We start from the raw sequence: 18751 nt of genomic DNA on the forward strand, positions 1-18751 counted from the left end.
TCAACTTTTTTTTCCTAAATCAATGTCATACCTGTCAACCTTGGCTCCCCTTATTAACGATTGCAATTCCCCTTTTTAAGCGATACAAAACCATACAATTGCAACGCGGCACATATTTACTCTCATAGGGCGCACTTAAAAGTCTAAAATTTTCTCCAAAGTGGATGGGGTGCCCAATCAGTATGCACTAAATTCAAGATTCTGTAGATGTCGCTGTATGACACTGACAGCTTGACTGTCTGGGTACATTGCTTGCTGACTCGCTATATTTATATAGTGAAAAGGCGGACGTGTGAAAGGGGAATCCGCGTGCGCATATCATGCTTAAAGCGTGACAATATTAGCAGTCGACGATGACGTTTTCGTCTGCCGCCACTGACCGAGACGATTCGGGTTAGAGCCGAAATGGGTTTTTACAAAAAACGTACCGTAATTACTCGAATATAACGCGCACTCGAAAATAACACGCAGATAATTTTGGGCCAAAAAAATCTGGAAAAACGCAGTACTCGAATATAGTGCGCACCTAAAATTTCCCGCTGACGAAAATCAGAAATCTTACCTTTTTTTCTTCGTTTCACGATTGTATTCTACTTTCCAGCTTATTAATGCAGGATTGTGATGTTTGTGAGGCTTGACGATCTTTAATATGCGTGTATTTTGAATTCAAAGTTGGAAATTGCACAATGTCCGTGCGTCAAAGTGAGTTTGACAATGCTTTTTTCGATCGAAAATTTGTAATTTATTTTAGTTATTAATTATAACACGCACCCCCAACTATTGGAATTAATTATATAGCAAAAATATGCGTGTTATATTCGAGTAATTACGGTACTTAAAAAAAATCCCATACAAAAGTTGTTATACAGCGTAAACAATTTGAAATGATCAAAAAACGTATAAAATACGTGAAGAACGTATAAGTTGACAGATTTGTATTAATCTGTCCAAGACTGTTTATCTTTGTAATAATGATGATTGGGACTTGCTCCAAAACACTATTACAACTGAGCTAGGCATCCCAATCAGAAAAAAAAGTAAAGTTCATTTGTGCCACGCAACGAAATTTGATCACACGTGTTACGTTTGCAATTACAGTTCAGCGCCATAATCACAAATCGCTTGGTTGGCGACCTCCGCGATTTCTTCTGGCACCTCATCTCGCTGCATGATTATTTGTTATTAGCAGGAACACGGAGAAACACGCAATAGCTAGTGAGCCACTAGGATAATGACGAGGGCCAATTAATCAATAGAATCTCATGTGTTGTTTACTGAGCTAAAGGCTTTCGAGATGGCGTTGTAAAAAAAAAAAGCTCAGTAACAGCGGAGCCAATAAGATAGCTGCTCTTTGTCTGACGCAAGGTAAAGAGAACAAGAGGACGACACATAATAGGCTAACTAAACCGGTGTGAACTGGAATCTAGAACCTGTTCACACTCTCAATGGGCATTAAAAGCAATTTACATTTTTAAATGAATGTTTAAACAAAACATTTCCATATGCAAGTGCTTTGAAATTGTGATTCCAATGTTTGAGATACTGATGACTCTGAAGTTACAAATGTGGACTTTCATTTAAATCAACTAAACCCTTCTGCATAAAAATTAAGCTAATTCCCACTTGTAAAATGGTATCACAAAACAAGGATTGACAGTAGCCAAATCTGTATTTCTCACCGGTACAAAATACAATCCATGTTCTAAAGACAAAAATTGTAGGCCTTTTGCATCCCCCTGTATTCTTCTCGTCATAGGAAAAAACAAAATTGGCGCTTAAAAAACAAACAAATGCAGCATTTAGCCTGCACAGAGGATGGTTGCATCACCTTGCTGAACGGGAACATTACATTCTATATTTAACATCCCAAATGGGCACAGATTAGATGTCCTCCTTCTGCTTGGACAATGGACGCCCGCTAACAGATTTGTTTTGTCCATCAGCTCACCTTAAAACATTTAGTCCTATCACGGGTGCTCGCCTCAAAGAGAGAACATTTAATGAGAACATTTTGGCAATTTCAAACAGTGCACAAATTATGAGCAACAATACTTGCATATAAATTCGTTTTTCTGACAATGGACATAAAGATGAAGGCTTCCCAGACGTCAAAACGCAGAAGTCTTGCGAAACAAGGACCATAAAGGAACACCTGCCGGACACTTTGTCTTTGGAGTGCCTTTTCATGCCTACCCGGAGAATCCCCCCCCCCTTCCGTTGTGAAGACGTGTTCTTTCAATTTCATCACCATAGAAGCCCTAATAGAGCTTCTCTAAAGTGTCCTTGGGAGCCTCCAAATAGTCAAATCCTGGCCCTTGTGTAACCGCCGGCAACAAGACACACACTTGTTTGGCTCGTGCATTGCCGCGCGCCCCCTTTGTGCAAATAGGGGGGGTGCTCGGATAGAAAAGAGGGAGTAGGGAGGGCAAAGAAAAGATGCCAAGCCAGAAAGAGGCTCTGAAACAACGTGTTCCTCAAAATAATCTCTAGTTGCTGGATTTTTTTTCATGTTTGAGCTTTTTTTCTTTGTCCTGACCTATAATCCCCCCCATCCTTCCTTGGCCCACTGGTCCATTGTACCAAATGCTAAATCACACACATGCGAGCTCCATTGTCCTGCCACAGTTGGCCTAATGCGGCATTAGACAGACACGCCTGTAAACAAAGGCCCTGCCCGCCATTCACAGTCAGACATCTTGTCTACACTCATGATGGGTGTTACGTTTCTGCTCAAAATCTCAGTTACAATTACCTGAGTAGCTATTTTGGGTGAAAGGTTGCTTCATAAAATCAATTGTGCAAAATCCATACCCCAAATCAGGAAGACAACTATGTTACTTTGTCATACCTGTCATCTTGTACGTTTTCCCGTATTTTATACGTTTTTGATCATTTCAAATTGTGTACGCCGTATAACAAATTTTGTACGGGATTTTTAAGTACGTTTTTTGTAAAAAAAAAAAAAAGATCTCGTTTTACCCATTTTGGCTCTAATCCGGATCGTCTCGGTCATTGGTAGCAGATGAAAACGTCATCGGCGACTGCTAATATTGTCATGCGTTCAGCATGATATCCGCATTCCCCGTTCATACGTCAGCCTTTTCACTATATAAATATAGCGCGTCAGCAAGCAATGTACCCAGACAGTCAAGCTGTCAGCATCATACACCGACATCTACAGATTCTTGAATTTAGTGCACACTGATTGGGCACCTCGTCCACTTTGGAGAAAATGTTTGACTTTTAAGTGTGCCCTATGTGAGTAAATATGTGCCGCGTTGCATTGTACTTTTTTATTGCTTAATAAGGGGAATTACAATCATTAGTAAGGGGAGGTTGACAGGTATGGTCTGTTTACATTTCAGCTAGATTGGCTTCGTCCCGGTGCAAAAGAGGGATAAGAAATGGCCCAAATCTCCGTCCATCAAATCGTCGCAACACACTTTTAATACAGAATGCCACCCGGGAGGGCCTTTTAAGCCACGTTTGGCTCTGTGAAGTTAGAAAAACGTGGGCAGGCGCCCAGTGAGACACCTCTATAGCCTTTTGGAAGGCCTCAGAGGATGCCCAGCATGCATGTCGACGCAAAAGTAAGCATAAAGGTCAGGCCCCGTGACAAAGAGACAAGACAGAGCTTGGCGAGGGAGAGTGCTTTCAAGCATCTTCCTAAAGACCAATAAGAGAACTCTTGGCAGACCATTTTAGTGCGCAGTATATTGTATTAAATCATAGGGAGAATGCAGTGAATAGCCAACAGCTAGGTCAAGAAACAGCCACTGTATTTGCCTGAAACGTAACAGCACAGGCACCACCGCAAGGACAAAAGAGAAAAGAACAACTCAGCTTTTCAACCCCCTGACAAACTCAATTCTGCTCACAGCAATAATGTGTTCACAAGCCAATTCTTTGCTAATCCCTGCATCTGATGAAAAAAAACAGCCTGATCGAGGGATGGTCATTCCCCAACCAGGGAAAAGCGTGCGCCGACAGCGCAATTATACTTGCGCAAGCAAACAGCTGGACTATTGTGAGTTATAGTTATGTATTTCTGTTATGGTGCTTTCCCGTGGAGAGATGACCCACTTCCTACGGCTCAGACGGAGCAGACACGGGCGCTTTTGGGCTAAAACTTTGTCGCAAAAAACAACAACAACATTAAATCTGTGGCTCTTCACGTAAATATATTACCAGGAAACAATACTCCCTCAAGGACATACAAATGGTTTTAATACACAGACGTGGTTGGTCGACAAGACAATCACAAACACCTGGGTCACACAAGGGAAGGCGGGGCTAAAGGGACGCAGCAGGTGAAATAATACAATCACGGGGACAGGACACAAGGAAAACACACTCATCCACCCAAGACCCCAACAACAACAAAAACGTTGGCACATATAACCAATCCAAAAGGTAATTAGTACCCTCTTTTTTTATCTATATGTACCTTTTTTGAGAGTAGAAATCAAGTCCTTTTACACTATTGGAAATGACTCTTGGAATTTTGCCAATCTACCGATTTGTTTTGTCTTTTGGGTGTGCCTTGCCTGGTGCCCATAGTTAGCTAGGAAAGAAATGTAGCTTGCAACAGCAGTTATCTAATTTTATAATAACTTTTTTTTTTAGCTTTTAAGAGGTTACACATTGCAGATATCTACGCCATCCCCAGCTAGAAGGGTCCACCAGGATAAAATAAATTAACATCATACAAAAATGATGAAAAATATTACATTTGCAGCTTCATTTGGTCCTACTTTGATTTAAGTGGTCACCTTCCGATAGTTGCATTATTCACGCCCACGGATTGGCCTCTGGCTCAGTCCGTATGGTAAGATGGGCCATTATTATTGCGTGGCTGCTTTCTTTGGACAAGAAATAAACATTCTGCTCATGCCCAGGCATGCCTGAGGTGGGCAGAGGGGGCTGCTTTTGTAATTGATTTTGATAAAACCTCATAACGGAGATGTAAATGAGAGGCTAGACAGCAGATATATCAGGGATAGACTGTCACCTTTGTATTGTTGGCGGACAAAGATGTCCATCTTTCCAGCCTGCTAAATATGTAGTTTCTCCAAAGTTTAAAGGGTCATGGTTAATGTGTGGGTCTTTTAATCTAGTATCCCTATCTACTGATGAGTCTGTCTGATCCTGGACTCCCTGCATATCTAATCCCAGAAACCTTCTGTCCACATCCGATGCCTGTGTTGGGGCTCGCGTGTGTTTTAGGGATTAATACCGGTAAACAATGTTCGCTCCAATCAGTTTCATATAGTAAATGAGCGTGATGCCACTTAATCCACCTTTCCTGAGCTCGGCAGTCTACTTGTAGGGGTTAAAAACTCAATCCCTTGGCAGGAAAATCAATGCCCCAGCAGGCTTCTCAGGTCCAATTTCCATTTGGGCACCTCTTGAAAAGCAGATACTGTATCGTTCTTCCTTCTTGGGGCATCCAAAATCAAAAACGTTACACTTCGATATTCAAGTGAAAAAGAATAAAATAATCAGAATCAAATTCTCTTCTCTGCTTTTGGGTGTACAGAATGGTCATCCTTTCCATTTTAGAAAATACACCAAAAAGCAAACACTATCAACGTCCAAAAATCATCTGATTACCTTGCACTTTGTGGTAGGTTTTTTCCCCTCAGAGGGAGAAAATTCATGACAAATGAGTCCATCTTGTTCCATTTAATACCCCTTTTGTAGTCCTGTCTTAATACTTTCTAACCCTTATTTCCCATTTTACGTCATCTTGTCCTTTCCTAATTGGAAAGGCCAATATTTTAAATAGCTGAAATTCGCATAGCCTTGATTTGCACACCAAATGTAAATGTTAAGCGTCCATCAAGCCAGCTCCTGTGGCAACCAAAGGACATTTGAAGGTCGCTTTCCTTCAAGGAGGCACTAATACATGCATGCAGTAGGCTGCAGAGAGGCCCACCTGGAGATGAAATGAGGCAAACAGGGACGGGGGTTCTAGTGGGTGGGTGGGGGGGGGGGGGGGGGGGTGATGTGCCAGATGGATGCAATACGCTCACTCGCACAATATCCCAAGAGGCACCAAAGCCTGCCAGGCTGTTTTCTCGAATTCAGCGAGCAAAAGACAATCCCATATTTAGCCCTGCTGAGCCAACACCTCCTATCCGCCGCTGTCTGGGCTTCATCTGAATATTCTCAACACAGCTTGTGTTAATCCTTCAACCCGAGAGCTAAAGAAATTTCGGCGCAAAGCCGGGGAAACGCAAATATCACATTGTGATATTTTACTTTAACCCTATTGGAATTTTCCAGCAAGAGTGTGGCACCATCGCAGACCTTTCAATGGCTATTCCCGCTATATGAAGACGCATTACTCTCTGCGTGTGCCTTTTAAGTGTCGTACCTCCGCACCGAAGCTCACAATCAATCTACCTGCAACGAGTTGGCTACGAAATGGATCTGACCCTGAGATGTATTGCACCTCGATTGTTAAACGGCGTTGACTGCCAGCGATTTCACCCCGATTGTTGAAGCATGAATGTGCTATTACACAAGATCTTTGGTAATGGAAGACTACGGCAAAGGCAAAATGTCAGCCTCACCTGACGGCTAACTAAGCTGTCATTCCAGGAAACATCTTGGATTGCGCCCACTCCTACACGCCAGAAAAGGCCGAGATACTTTGGTCTGCGGTGGGTTTCATTATGGCTTCCTTCCAGTGGGACAAACAAGGATGGAAAGGAGGCAAATGTCAACAAGACAGTGGCGCTTTTCACGCTGCATTGTCTCCGTGAGTGCTGCCCCCGCCTGATTTTTTTTTTTGTGTATACCATTACATTGGCCGTGAGGGAGTGCAGATTCAGCGCTACCATTAATGCACGGGTGTCTTTAGCCCCCCCGAATGAAGGCATACAAACACAGGAAGAAATGAGGTCAGAGTGTCATGAGTGCCCTTGCTGCGTATCCGCATGCACTTTGTGTGGGCCTAGTCGATGTGTGTGTATGTCTGTTTCTGCGAGGTAACTCTAGGGCACCGTTGTCAAACTCAGTTTAGTTTGCGGGCCACATTCATGCTAACTAGACTTGTTTATTTTAGACCCAAAAAGTTAGCATACTGGCCGACATTGACGTCGAGTGCCGTCAGTGGCACTGAGAGATGAACATCCACAGCCAGTTTAAGTGAATTGGACATCTATCATTGTCAATAGCAGGCATTAAGTTAATTTTGCGTTCCTGTCCATATTTTGAATAATGTCCTATTGATCTTTGGGGAATTCCCTGGCTGGTTCTTATTCATTGGTTGCTTTCTGCTTATTTTGGGGCATTTCCACGTTACACCCTGTTTGTTTTGGGACAACTTAAGGTTCTTTGTTAACTCATTGCCTGCCATTTTTGGGGGCGCCTTTTTGACTGCGAGGGGCAAAAGAACAAATGTGAGTGCAAATACAAAATTGAGCAAAGTGCTCATAAGCGTAAAATTTTCTGTATTTACGGCACCCGTGTGAAAAAAAAATCAAAGTATTTGATTCTGTATGTACTGAATGGGCTAGAAATTAGACACCCCTGCTCTCGGTGCCTTGGTGGTCATTTCAGCGCATCATCTGATTGGCCGTTGAAAGAGAGTTGTTGACAAAAAATGAATAGACCCCCTGCAGACTGCATCCACCAGACAATCCCCACACAAACACACACACACACACCAAGTCCTCAAGCTTTACCCCATTGAGCCATGGCAGGATTTGTTACTATGCAGACACACTCGCGGTATCCCGCTTTGGCGAGCTCGCTTATGGTGTTCCTAACAAGTTGACAGATGTAGGGCACCGCGGGGCGACTGCTAAACAAACTCACACCCACATTTTTCCTTTTTTTCAGGTCTTAGACAGCCTATCTGTGGTGAGCCGTAATCATTCGTAGAACAAAGATGTTGTGATAGCTCCATGCCAATTATTTGCATGTGTGATAGATGATAGAAACAATGGTAGTGTCCTATTTGGAGACCCTCAGGAGCATCGTTAGGTAGCGCAACAGTGGAAAAAAAAGTATGCATCCATGTGCTTTTGGCCAATCATGCAATGAGAGTGAGCCAACTGGCGTGTTTATGCTAATTGTGTTATCACGAATGAGTGTATTTAGGGAGGGGTTTGCTCTTGATAATCACGGCATTGGGGGGGTGCAAGAGTCATTTGTGAGCCCGCTCGGAAAGTGGATTCAAATATTATTTTTCATCTCAGGGACTGATCCAGGATTTTATGGCAATACCAGCAGGTGAAGGGTCAAGGTGTCCTTGCAGTGATTGAAATCCACCTTGATTGCCGCGGTAAATTATTCATTATTATTATTATTCAAGAATGCTTGCGTTCTATTGTGGTGAGCACCCCTGAGACAAATACGGAACGTTGATGGAGGATGCAAATCAAATTTAATAAACGCACGAGAAAAGGGATGTGAATTACAGAAAAATACTGCAGTTTAGGGACGATCCTTGGAGCATTTGTGTTTAGACGTGAAGTATACACAGTAATCTGTCCAAAATGGTTTAGGCGGGCAGGCTGACGCAAAGAAGCGATCCTAGCGTTTCTATGGTGACCCTCACCTTCAGGCAATGTTCTACCAACCTCAAATGTGATATAACGGCCTCGATTGTTTCGTTACGTGACCTGGTGTTGATCAGGCGCACTATTATTGTCCCATTTATTATTCAGTTTTCCAGGAAGGACAGACAAAGGGACGTTTTTTACTGCTGTGAACACTTTTTACAGCTGTGCAAGAACAAACAATGGCCCTCAATATGACGTATAAAATTTCGGTGACTTTTAATGATTTAATACCTTGTCAGGCATCGGCTTCCTGAGAAAAATGGAGGCTCTAACGCCGTATGTAGTGCATGTGAACATAGACCAACAGTGTTTTGTTGTGATCCACTGTAAAGCGATAATCTTGCCTTGAAGTGATAAGAACATGTACCTTGCTCAAGAAAGGTCTTTTGTTTATTGTTGTAAATGGTTTTGGGAAATTATTACGCTATGATTTAATGGATTGCCACATGGTTTGTGACACGTTCCATGTTTCTGCCGCAAGGCTTTGTTGTCATAGTTGTCCGAAAGTTAAAGTAAAGGTTCAATGGCGGCTTCGTCAGAGGTGCAAATTAACCTTCGGAACAACAGGGAATAATTGTTGGCAAACATTTAAACAAGATAAGCCGTGTAATACAAAAATAGGGAAGAGGAGTGGCATAATCAAAGCAGAAAATAAGGTCCTTAGATCCCAGGAATCTTACGCTAGCAGGTTGTTTTGAGGCAGCTGTCCTATTTGTCAAAAAAGAAATATTTGACATTCGGCCTTCTCCTCTGTGAAGTTATTGCATTTCCTTTTTGTTTTTCTTTTAAAATCCCTTGGTGTTTTACGGCTGACATAACAAATTTCGGGAGTTTGCACCTACTTAGCTCAAAATGTTTATACTGTTTCACCTGCAAAACCTTCTGGGAGATAATCCCCTTAACGTTTCCGCATCATTAAAAATCCAAACAAAGCCACCAAAAACATACCTTAAGATATTCTTCATGGCAAAAACCATTATCCCTCAATTACAAAGTCATCACATTTTCATCCCCAAGATCCCCAGAGAATAGCGACTGCCAGGTTTGAACTTTGTTGACACAAATATCTGTCAACAGCGCAATCCGAGCCGCTTGAGCAACCCATCGGCGGCGGGTGGGATTTGCCGCATCAAACAAAAGACCGCCAAACTCTTCATTTCCCACTAGGAACTTCAAGGCAGGCATTGTTCACTCAGAGGGGAGTTAAAGGACAGTTTACACTTATTAAAAATGACTTCACTAAACACCCATTGTTGCCTCACGGCTCAACAGAAAGGTTTGTGATGACAAGCACGGGAGGTTTTTGTTAAGGAGGGCTGAACAAAGAGAATAAGATTAAGGTCTGACCTTGTAAACACATTGCAAAACTAACCTACGACTACAGTTCGTTCATTCTCATCAGTTAGCATTGAGTGCTACTAGCTTTCCGTTCAAGCATGTACGAAATATCTCAACCAATGGATTTTTCTGCTTTACCGTCACCATTGCCAAACGGGTGTGAGCTACCTGGCAATGGGGCAGGTGGCGCTATACGATAGCGGCTTCCCGATTACGCTTTGGAGGACTTTAGTGTAACAAAAGCCGCCAAGATTTTTTTTTTAAATTTCAGATGTCATGGCAACAGTAAGCCGCAAGCTCACTCGTCGTCATTGACGGCTTTTGGTGGTTTTTGGTCGTGCAGTCTCGCCGCCCAGTAGTGCGACACACAATAACTGCGTTAAAATGAATTATTCATTCGTGGTTATTTACGAGTTCAGCTTTTCCGTAGCAAGATCGTTAGCATAGCATAACCGTGACCTCTTGCTGACGGAGTTCTGGGTGTACTTTCCGTGTAACTTAAATTTTGCAGCAGCACGATGTCGACATTAGGCGGCAAAGCCTCGGGCTCTCAGGGCAGGCCAATCAGACGACAGCTGGTGGGATTCATGAAGCATGCTCAAGCGAATAGTCACGTCTTGGGACAAAACAATGTTTCAAAATAAAAGATATAAAACAAGAGCCACATTTACACTCTCAGCAGTTTTTAAGATGCTCATCCTAAAAATCAGGCTAAAATTGAAAAATCCCTCTCAATTAGAATTTTGTAGATCTGAACATTTGGAAAACATTTATAATGCCTGAAACTGTTGCAAAGCTCCTAACTCACTCAACTGAAACCTTCCTCATCAATCGTGAGACACAGGTGGGCATCTCCCAACACACGTACATGAGAAGCATATTTGGTAGGGACTAAGACTAATAATTTGACGTAAATTCTTATGCTAAAGGCTATCAATCAATACGTACTGGTGCAAACTATAATAAAAACATGCTATGAGGACTATATGTATTGTGTGGTCATTGCCTGTTTGTTTTGTGAAGTGAAGAAAGTGAAAGCCAACAGCGCTCACTGGTGGCCATTCAGCACCAAATACTATGCAATTGATTTTATCCACAACATAAACAACACAAAACTGAGTTGAAAGAAATGTAATAAAATCGAATTGTTTCCACTCACATGGACAGAAACTTAATTCCCCATGCTGTCTTTTCAAAATGCTAACAGAAAATAATACATTAGAAACATTTTCTCAAAATGCATATCTAAAAAATAAGAATAAAATTAAGGATTTGAATGAATTTTCCCTTCTGCGAGAAAATAAGCACTCTGCAGTTGGAGTCATGGCCTTTACAATTCGATGCTATGAATTGATGATCAAGATTCATACATAAACAGAATGTTTCAACCCAACATTAAACAGAGAAGGGCGAGAGTCTTACAAAGTACATGCTTTGCTGCCGAGGAGCTTGGCGGTCTTTAGACCGCTGATGACGATAACCCAATTTCCTTAATTCACTGTTTCTCCCCGGTGGGATTTGACATGCAAATGAGTTCCATGATAAAGTCAGGCATCTAGAGTAAAGGACATGATATTTGTTGCGCACAAACAAAAGATGTACATGCTGAAAGTTGGATAGTGCGTGAATTGCATATTTCTAAGGCGAAATGACTAAATAAAATGACACTGAAATCATTGCGGGAGGCACCGAGCCCATTTTTAGGAGCGAGGAAACGAACGCATGCGCAAACACACACAAGTTGTGAGGCAACTCATTCATAATAAAGAAGTCTTCAAGTGCTCCACACTGATGAGAAGAAGCAGCTACGGACATTCATGGACACCAAGCAAAAGGTCAGATTCACCTTGGATTAGGTGGCGTGAGTGTAAGATTTTTAAGTCTCAAATGGTATTTTTCATGTATTTATTTATTGTATTTTTTCTCCCTAATTTTGTGCACACCTGGCGCGGGTCTCATCCCTCCTTCGGGGAAAGGCGAGGTCCCCTGGTGACACTGGAGCCCGGACGCTGCGAAAATTTACGGGGAACCAAAACTTGGGGGAAGAAGACGGCGGCGGGTGAGCAAGAGAAACCTCATTGGATGGTGTTTCGTCATACGAGACGAGCCTAGATCCGAGTGATACGGAAGTCTGCTTGTGTGAGAAGGATAGGTGACAGTGATTACGGTGAAGGCCACTGAAAGCAAATCTGAGTGAAATTTGAGGACGCGTGCAACAGTGGCGGAACAAATAGGAGTAGGGCCCGTGTGGGCTGGCTGAGTGGTAACGGGCCCCCACAATGGCGCGGGAGCTAGGATTTTAACACTCAAACAACAAGTAAGATGAGCTCTGCTCATCATCCTACATTTGTTTTATATACTCTCTTTACGCCCACAAACCCAAGTTGCGCTCCCGGCATGAAATGGATCTTTTTCGAAGATCTGACGGCGCCTGCCGAAGCTCTGCTGGGACTGGCATTTGCTCCTTTCTCAGGTTTGGCCGGCAGAGGGCGCCGAGCGCGACTGGGAGATCCAAAATGGAAGAAGAACGTCGACGGGCGAGGCATGATAGCATGGCTCTCGCCCCACAAAACACAGGCACGTGGCAGAACCTCCACTTCCTGCGCTTTAGCCAGCAGCTGTCCAAGTACGCGCACGCCGCACGCGGCAAATGGCCGGGCCAGGCTCACACGTCTGCCCTTTCAGGCCCTGGGTCAGCAGCTACTTCCGCAAGTTCCCAATGCACATCTACTGCCTTCCCGTGCGCTCCACCGATCGCATAGCCGGAACGAGGAAGACCGGGTCGGGGAGACGGGATCGCCCGGCGAACGGGAAAACCGACGGCACCCCGTCAAGCCTTCCCAAAAGCGCGGTTGGCGCGATTGGACGCCAAGTGAAGAACAATAGAGAGAGCAGGAATGGTCAATACGTCCATTGCGATCTGCCAGTAGATCCCCAACCTACTATTGGTAGACAATAAAATTGGATCCAGTCTGTTGGTGTCCTAAGATAGGCTATTAAGTAACGTTTGTCATGCTGTAAAACACACTCTCTCACACCTCAACATGTTTTTATTTTTATTTTTGGATGAATACTTTTTCAAACCACGCAGTGCACCGAATATGTGAAAATTTGGGAATTGGCTCTCGCAGTAACTGCTGTGGGGAAAAAGGTAGAGTTTATGTCCTCTATAAGAATATTTTAGATTTTAGCACCGATGCAAAACCACACTTCTGTTTCCTTTCAAAATAAAGCACTGTTCTCTTCGAGGATCCCATAGTCCACTTCCATGAAGATGTAAATATATTCTAGTTTTCATGAGCTTTAAATGTCCTCGTGCAGAAATAAAATCATTTCAATTTCATTTGTTTCGTGATAAAACAAGGAAAAACAAAGGTTGCCCCACATCCTCATTTATTCCGGAGTGTCTGACGAAGTTTCTGTGCAAATCTCCCACTTATCGCCTGAATTGCCACGTTTTCCTCGTAATTCCGAGCCACCGTATACCTGCAGTATCGTGACTTGCCACGTGGGGAAGAAAAGCGCAAAGGTGCCTCCACGCTCAAAGATGAGCGAGGAAGAAAACTGCCTCGCCAACGCCGGAAGACAGACGACGCCATCTTGAAAGAAATCATTTCTTTGCCTAAACGCCTTCAAGCTGTCCTTTGTCACAATGTTGTACTTGGAGGATTACCTGGAGAGTGAGTACACGAGCACGCGCACGGTCACCTCACCTTTTGCCCCTTCGCCTTCCGTCCGCCGCCGCCCTCGCCACCGTTCGACTCTCAAGGAGTTAGCCTAGCGTGTGCTAGCTCGCTAAGCCCCCCACCCCCTTCCCCATTCTCTCTTTTTTTCTTGTCTTCCCCCCTCTCAGTGATCGAGCAGCTTCCCATGGACCTCCGCGACAGGTTTACGGAAATGAGAGAGATGGACCTGCAGGTCCAAAGTATGGCCCGACTCTCGCACGACACCGCATGTCAACACAACATGGAATTGGGGGGAAAAAAACTTAACTTGCGGTGGCGTACTAGTCCGTTTTTGACGCGAGCAATCAGCCAAATGAGAAGGTGGAGGATGCAGACCTTCTCTGTGCAGGGCAAAGTTAAAAGGGATGGATAAACAAATGCTTGACAGAGTGAAATTATAGACTAAAAATAATTTAACCCTAGAATGGTAACCCTCTATTTCAGAAGCGTGAAAGGTAACCCCTTTCACGCCCTGTATCTAACAGTTGAGTGTATGTATAGTACTGTATGTGTTTCATTGATGTACTTTGAGTCATTTGAAGCATAATTTGCCATACTGCAAGTGTTGAAAGGAGGAAAAAAAATTGGTACGTACTGAAAAATTTACCATTTTTTGTCTGTCTCCCATACAGATTGTAAACACCCGGTCACCCCAGGTTACCGTTCTAGGGTTAAAAACTGACAACTCCGATAATGCAGGCAAGAAATGCTAGGGAAGGACAAATTGATTTGGGGAATAAATAGGAACGCAAGCAAATTGTGATGCAAGAACAATAATATTCTCCAAGGAGATAAAAAAGTGCTAAAGTTCGGGTGAGGAGTTTTGGTAAAATATCATAATTCCGTAAAACCCTTTACTTCCTGAGCGCGCTCTGTCATTTCTCCATGTAAGCGTTTCTATATTAAACATAACATGACTTGTTAGATTGTGTATTTATTGTGTAAAAAAACACAAACATTTTCTTGCAAAAAACAAAGCAAAAAGCAACTACTACATGGTCTCCCCTCCTATGTCTCACTCCTTTTCTTTCGCAATGCAAATTTTGGGAATAAAAGTTTTTGTTTTCACTATACAACTTTTTTTTGACTTAAAACTGCCACGGAGTACTTTTGACACCAAATGATGACTCCTAACACTAACTTGAATTTTTTTTATCTATGGCGTTTCGAGACGCCACAGACCAGCTAGAGCAAAAGGTCAGCGACTTCTTCGTCAACGCCAAGAAGAACAAACCTGAGTGGAGGGAGGACCAGATGGATGTCATCAAGAAGGTCAGATGAACAACCAGAAATGCAATTCATCCACTTTCTCGCAAATCTAGCATTTTGCCAACGATCAGTTTTCTAGCGAAAGTGCCTTTTTTCCTCCTCAGGATTACTACAAAGCCTTGGAAGACGCAGATGAGAAAGTGCAACTGGCCAATCAGATTTACGATCTGGTAAGTGGCAGTCATCCATCCCAAAATGTCCAAATACTTGGGGAGGAAAAAAAAACTGTCTCGAAAAGTAGTTTTCAGCGCCGCCGCTAGGTGTCACTGATGCCACGTTCTACCCAGGTGGACCGGCACCTGCGGAAACTGGACCAGGAGCTTGCCAAATTCAAGATGGAGCTGGAGGCTGACAACGCCGGCATCACCGAGGTCCTGGAGAGACGTGAGTGTCTGCTGGCTCCCGTCCCACCACGCCGCCTCCCGTTAACCTTGCCGTGCCCCCTCGCGGCCACAGGCTCTCTGGAGATGGACAGCCCGTCACAACCCGTCAACAATCATTACGTCCACTCGCACACCGCCGCCGAGAGTGAGTTTGCCCGCCGGGTCGGCTCGCTCGCTCCTGCCCGCGGTGCTGACGTCGCTTTCTGTGGCTTCAGAGAGGAAGTACAGCGCGTCGGCCCACCACACGACAGAGCATGTCCCTGAGAAAAAGTTTAAGTCGGAAGCCTTGCTGTCCACGCTGACGTCGGACGCCTGCAAGGAGAACGCGCCGGGTACACGTGTGTGTGTTTGCTAGCTTGCGCGGTGCCGTGCCTCTGACCCCTTTTTGCGCAGGTTGCCGTACCAACAGCACCACGTTGGCGTCCGCCGCCACCGCTGCCGCCGCCAACAACAACAACGTGTACGGCGTCCACTCTTCGCAAGCTCCGACCTCGTACAGCCTGAGCTCTCTGCCCGCGGGTCCCGCCGCCGGAGCCGGCGCTATTAGCATGGCCGCCGCGCAGGCCGTGCAAGCCACTGCGCAGGTCAGCCCCGCTCTTTTCTTGGCGTGTCGTCACGTCGCCGTCCACCATATAGGACCGCTAATTTGGCTCGCGAGAAGAACAAGCGCCGCGTTAGCACAAATCTGAAAGTTGATGTCCGTGATGGCGCTGGCGACAGATGAAGGAAGGTCGGCGGACGTCTAGCCTGAAAGCCAGCTACGAGGCCATCAAGAACAATGACTTCCAGCTAAGCCGAGACTTCGCTCTCTCCCGCGAGTCTTCGCCGTATCCGTCTTCCGCCCTGGCGTCCACGCTGACGCAGACGCTGGCCCCAGCCACCGCCAACGCTACCGCCGTCAACTCGGACTCCCGGGGCCGCAAGTCCAAGTAAGTAGTAGTAGTAATACTAGTAGTAGAAGTAGTGGTAGCGGTGGTAGTAGTAGTAGTATTAGTAGTACTAATATTAGTAGTGGTAGCGGTAGTAGTAGTAGTACTAATAGTAGGAGTGGTAGCGGTAGTAGCAGTAGTAGTACTAATAGTAGGAGTGGTAGCGGTAGTAGCAGTAGTAGTACTAATAGTAGGAGTGGTAGCGGTAGTAGTAGTAGTACTAATAGTAGGAGTGGTAGCGGTAGTAGTAGTAATAATAGTAGGAGTGGTAGCGGTAGTAGTAGTACTAATAGTAGGAGTGGTAGCAGTAGTAGTAGTACTAATAGTAGGAGTGGTAGCGGTAGTAGTAGTAGTACTAATAGTAGGAGTGGTAGCGGTAGTAGTAGTAGTAGTAGCGGTAGTAGTAGTAGTACTAATAGTAGGAGTGGTAGCAGTAGTAGTAGTACTAATAGTAGGAGTGGTAGCGGCAGTATTAGTAGTACTAATTGTGGTAGTAGTAGTGGTAGCGGGAGTGGTAGCGGCAGTAGTAGTAGTACTAATAGTAGGAGTGGTAGCGGCAGTATTAGTAGTACTAATTGTGGTAGTAGTAGTGGTAGCGGTAGTAGTACTAATAGTGGTAGTGGTAGCCGTAGTAGTACTAATAATAGTAGTGGTAGCCGTAGTAGTAGTACTTCTTCTTTTTTTTCTCTTTTTTTTTGTTGCTAGACTCCAATGTCTTGTCTTTTTCTTTTTAAGGAGCAGCGTCAAGTCTTCCAATCACCAGTCGTCGTCATCTTCGTCCTCGTCGTCGCTTTCGTCGTGCTCGTCATCATCCGCGTTGGCCCAGGAACTGTCGCAGCAGGCGTCGGCGCTGCCCGAAGCCGAGGCCGGGGGGCAGGTGGACTGGACCTATGACCCCAACGAGCCGCGCTACTGCATCTGCAACCAGGTGGCGCCCGACTGCCTGCTCCTCCCAAAACTCGCTGATGGACGGACGAATATCTTGATTTTTTTTTTGTTTTCTAGGTGTCGTATGGTGAGATGGTGGGTTGCGACAACACTGACGTAAGTAGCGTGCTGCACATTAGGATCGTCTTCGGGCTTCTCAAAGTCGTTTTCGGTGGCGTGCGTGACTTTTGAAAACGCCTCTGAGAAGTTCGACCGTTGCCAAATCCTGGGTTCGATTGACTGACCGATCGACATGCTCCGCAGTGCCCCATCGAGTGGTTCCACTACGGTTGCGTGGGCCTGAGCGAAGCCCCCAAAGGCAAGTGGTACTGCCCCCAGTGCACAGCCGCCATGAAACGCCGCGGGAGCCGGCACAAGTAGACGGGCGGACAGAAAGCTGGAATGCCGTCGCTCGCTTATTTTTGTTTTCGTTCCGATGTGATAAATTGTTCTCGGCAACAAAAAGTACTTGTCTCATGTCTTTTGTCCCGTGACGTCAGTGCCGCCCCCTAAAGGCACCCGAACGTCCACGGTTTCTCTAAAAGTGGACAGCCGAGCTTCTAAGTGGCCAAGGAAGTTAAGTTGAACGCAAACGGAAAAATATCTTCGTTACCGCGTTTGGGATCGCTTTTGCTACGTCATGTACGAGAAAATCCAGGCGCGCGGCAACGGCTCGGCTCACGCGGTTTGAAAATGCGTGCGTACGTGTGCGTCGCGTTTGAAGCTTTGGCCGAGCCCGGTTACGAACAAGAAAATCCCTGTTAAGTTTTCTTGTCTCACTTTGTCGCGATGTGCGGCGCCGGCGTGCGGAATGTGTCGCCGCCGCGCGGAAAGCCGAGAAGAAAGACGCGGAGTGTACGCGGCTCTGCCGGCGCCGGCCTCTGAAGCGGCTCCAGATGCAGGGCTCCCAGGCCGGCCCTGCCGGCAGGCCCGCTGGCTTTATTTGACCTTTGACCGGCGAGTAAAGACGGGTGACGTGGAACGCTTCCTCCTCCTTCTGTCGCTTAGCAGAGAAAGAAAGAAGTCCGATCCCCGGTTTTATTTGAGGTGTTTTTTCCTGGGGAACTCCAATTGCGGCATGTTAGCGTATCAATAGCTTTTTAATCACCTATATGTAAATACACAAAAGTTGTTGTCAACTTGTACGTTTTTCACGTAAGTTTTTTGATCCTTTGAAATTATGTATGCCGTATAACAACTTTTGTACTGGATTTTTTTAAAAGTACGTTTATTGTAAAACGATCTCGTTTTACCCATTTCGTCTTTAATCCCGATTGTCTCGGTCACTGGTAGCAGACGAAAATGTCATTGTCGACTGCTAATATTATCATGCTTTAAGCATGATATCCACATTCCCCTTTCACACATCCTCCTTTTCACTATACACATATAGCGTGTCAGCAAGCAATGTACTCCGATAGTCAAGCAGGTCAGCGTAATCTTGAATTTAGTGCATACAAAAGGCGCACCGACTGATTGGGCACCACGTCCACTTTGGGGGAAATTTTAGACTTTTAAGTGCGTCCTATGTGAGTAATTATGTCCCACGTTGCATTTGTACCTTTTTTAATCGCTTAATAAGGGCAATTGCAATCATTAATAAG

General features: G+C 44.9%; 1 protein-coding gene and 1 long non-coding RNA gene across 3 annotated transcripts; both read left to right on the forward strand.

The window, feature by feature from the left end:
• The first annotated feature begins 4351 nt into the window (after positions 1-4351).
• On the forward strand, positions 4352-13185 carry LOC144068948 (uncharacterized). 2 transcript variants are annotated; one of them, XR_013298341.1, is made up of 3 exons: positions 4352-4413; positions 12388-12540; positions 12600-13185. It is a non-coding gene; the product is annotated as an uncharacterized LOC144068948 (long non-coding RNA). The 2 variants fall into 2 exon arrangements; XR_013298342.1 differs by lacking the exon at positions 4352-4413 and adding an exon at positions 11858-11973.
• Positions 13186-13424: 239 nt separating this feature from the next.
• On the forward strand, positions 13425-17612 carry ing3 (inhibitor of growth family, member 3). The gene is made up of 12 exons (XM_077593926.1): positions 13425-13594; positions 13768-13839; positions 14811-14911; positions 15013-15078; positions 15196-15292; positions 15365-15436; positions 15507-15623; positions 15685-15875; positions 16012-16220; positions 16956-17148; positions 17226-17264; positions 17412-17612. Exons 1-12 carry the CDS (start codon positions 13567-13569, stop codon positions 17526-17528), a joined length of 1302 nt encoding a protein of 433 aa, XP_077450052.1. The 5' UTR covers positions 13425-13566; the 3' UTR covers positions 17529-17612.
• The last annotated feature ends 1139 nt before the right edge of the window (positions 17613-18751 follow it).

Source organism: Stigmatopora argus, chromosome 23 (assembly GCF_051989625.1).
Source record: "Stigmatopora argus isolate UIUO_Sarg chromosome 23, RoL_Sarg_1.0, whole genome shotgun sequence".
Taxonomy (NCBI): Eukaryota; Metazoa; Chordata; class Actinopteri; order Syngnathiformes; family Syngnathidae; genus Stigmatopora; species Stigmatopora argus.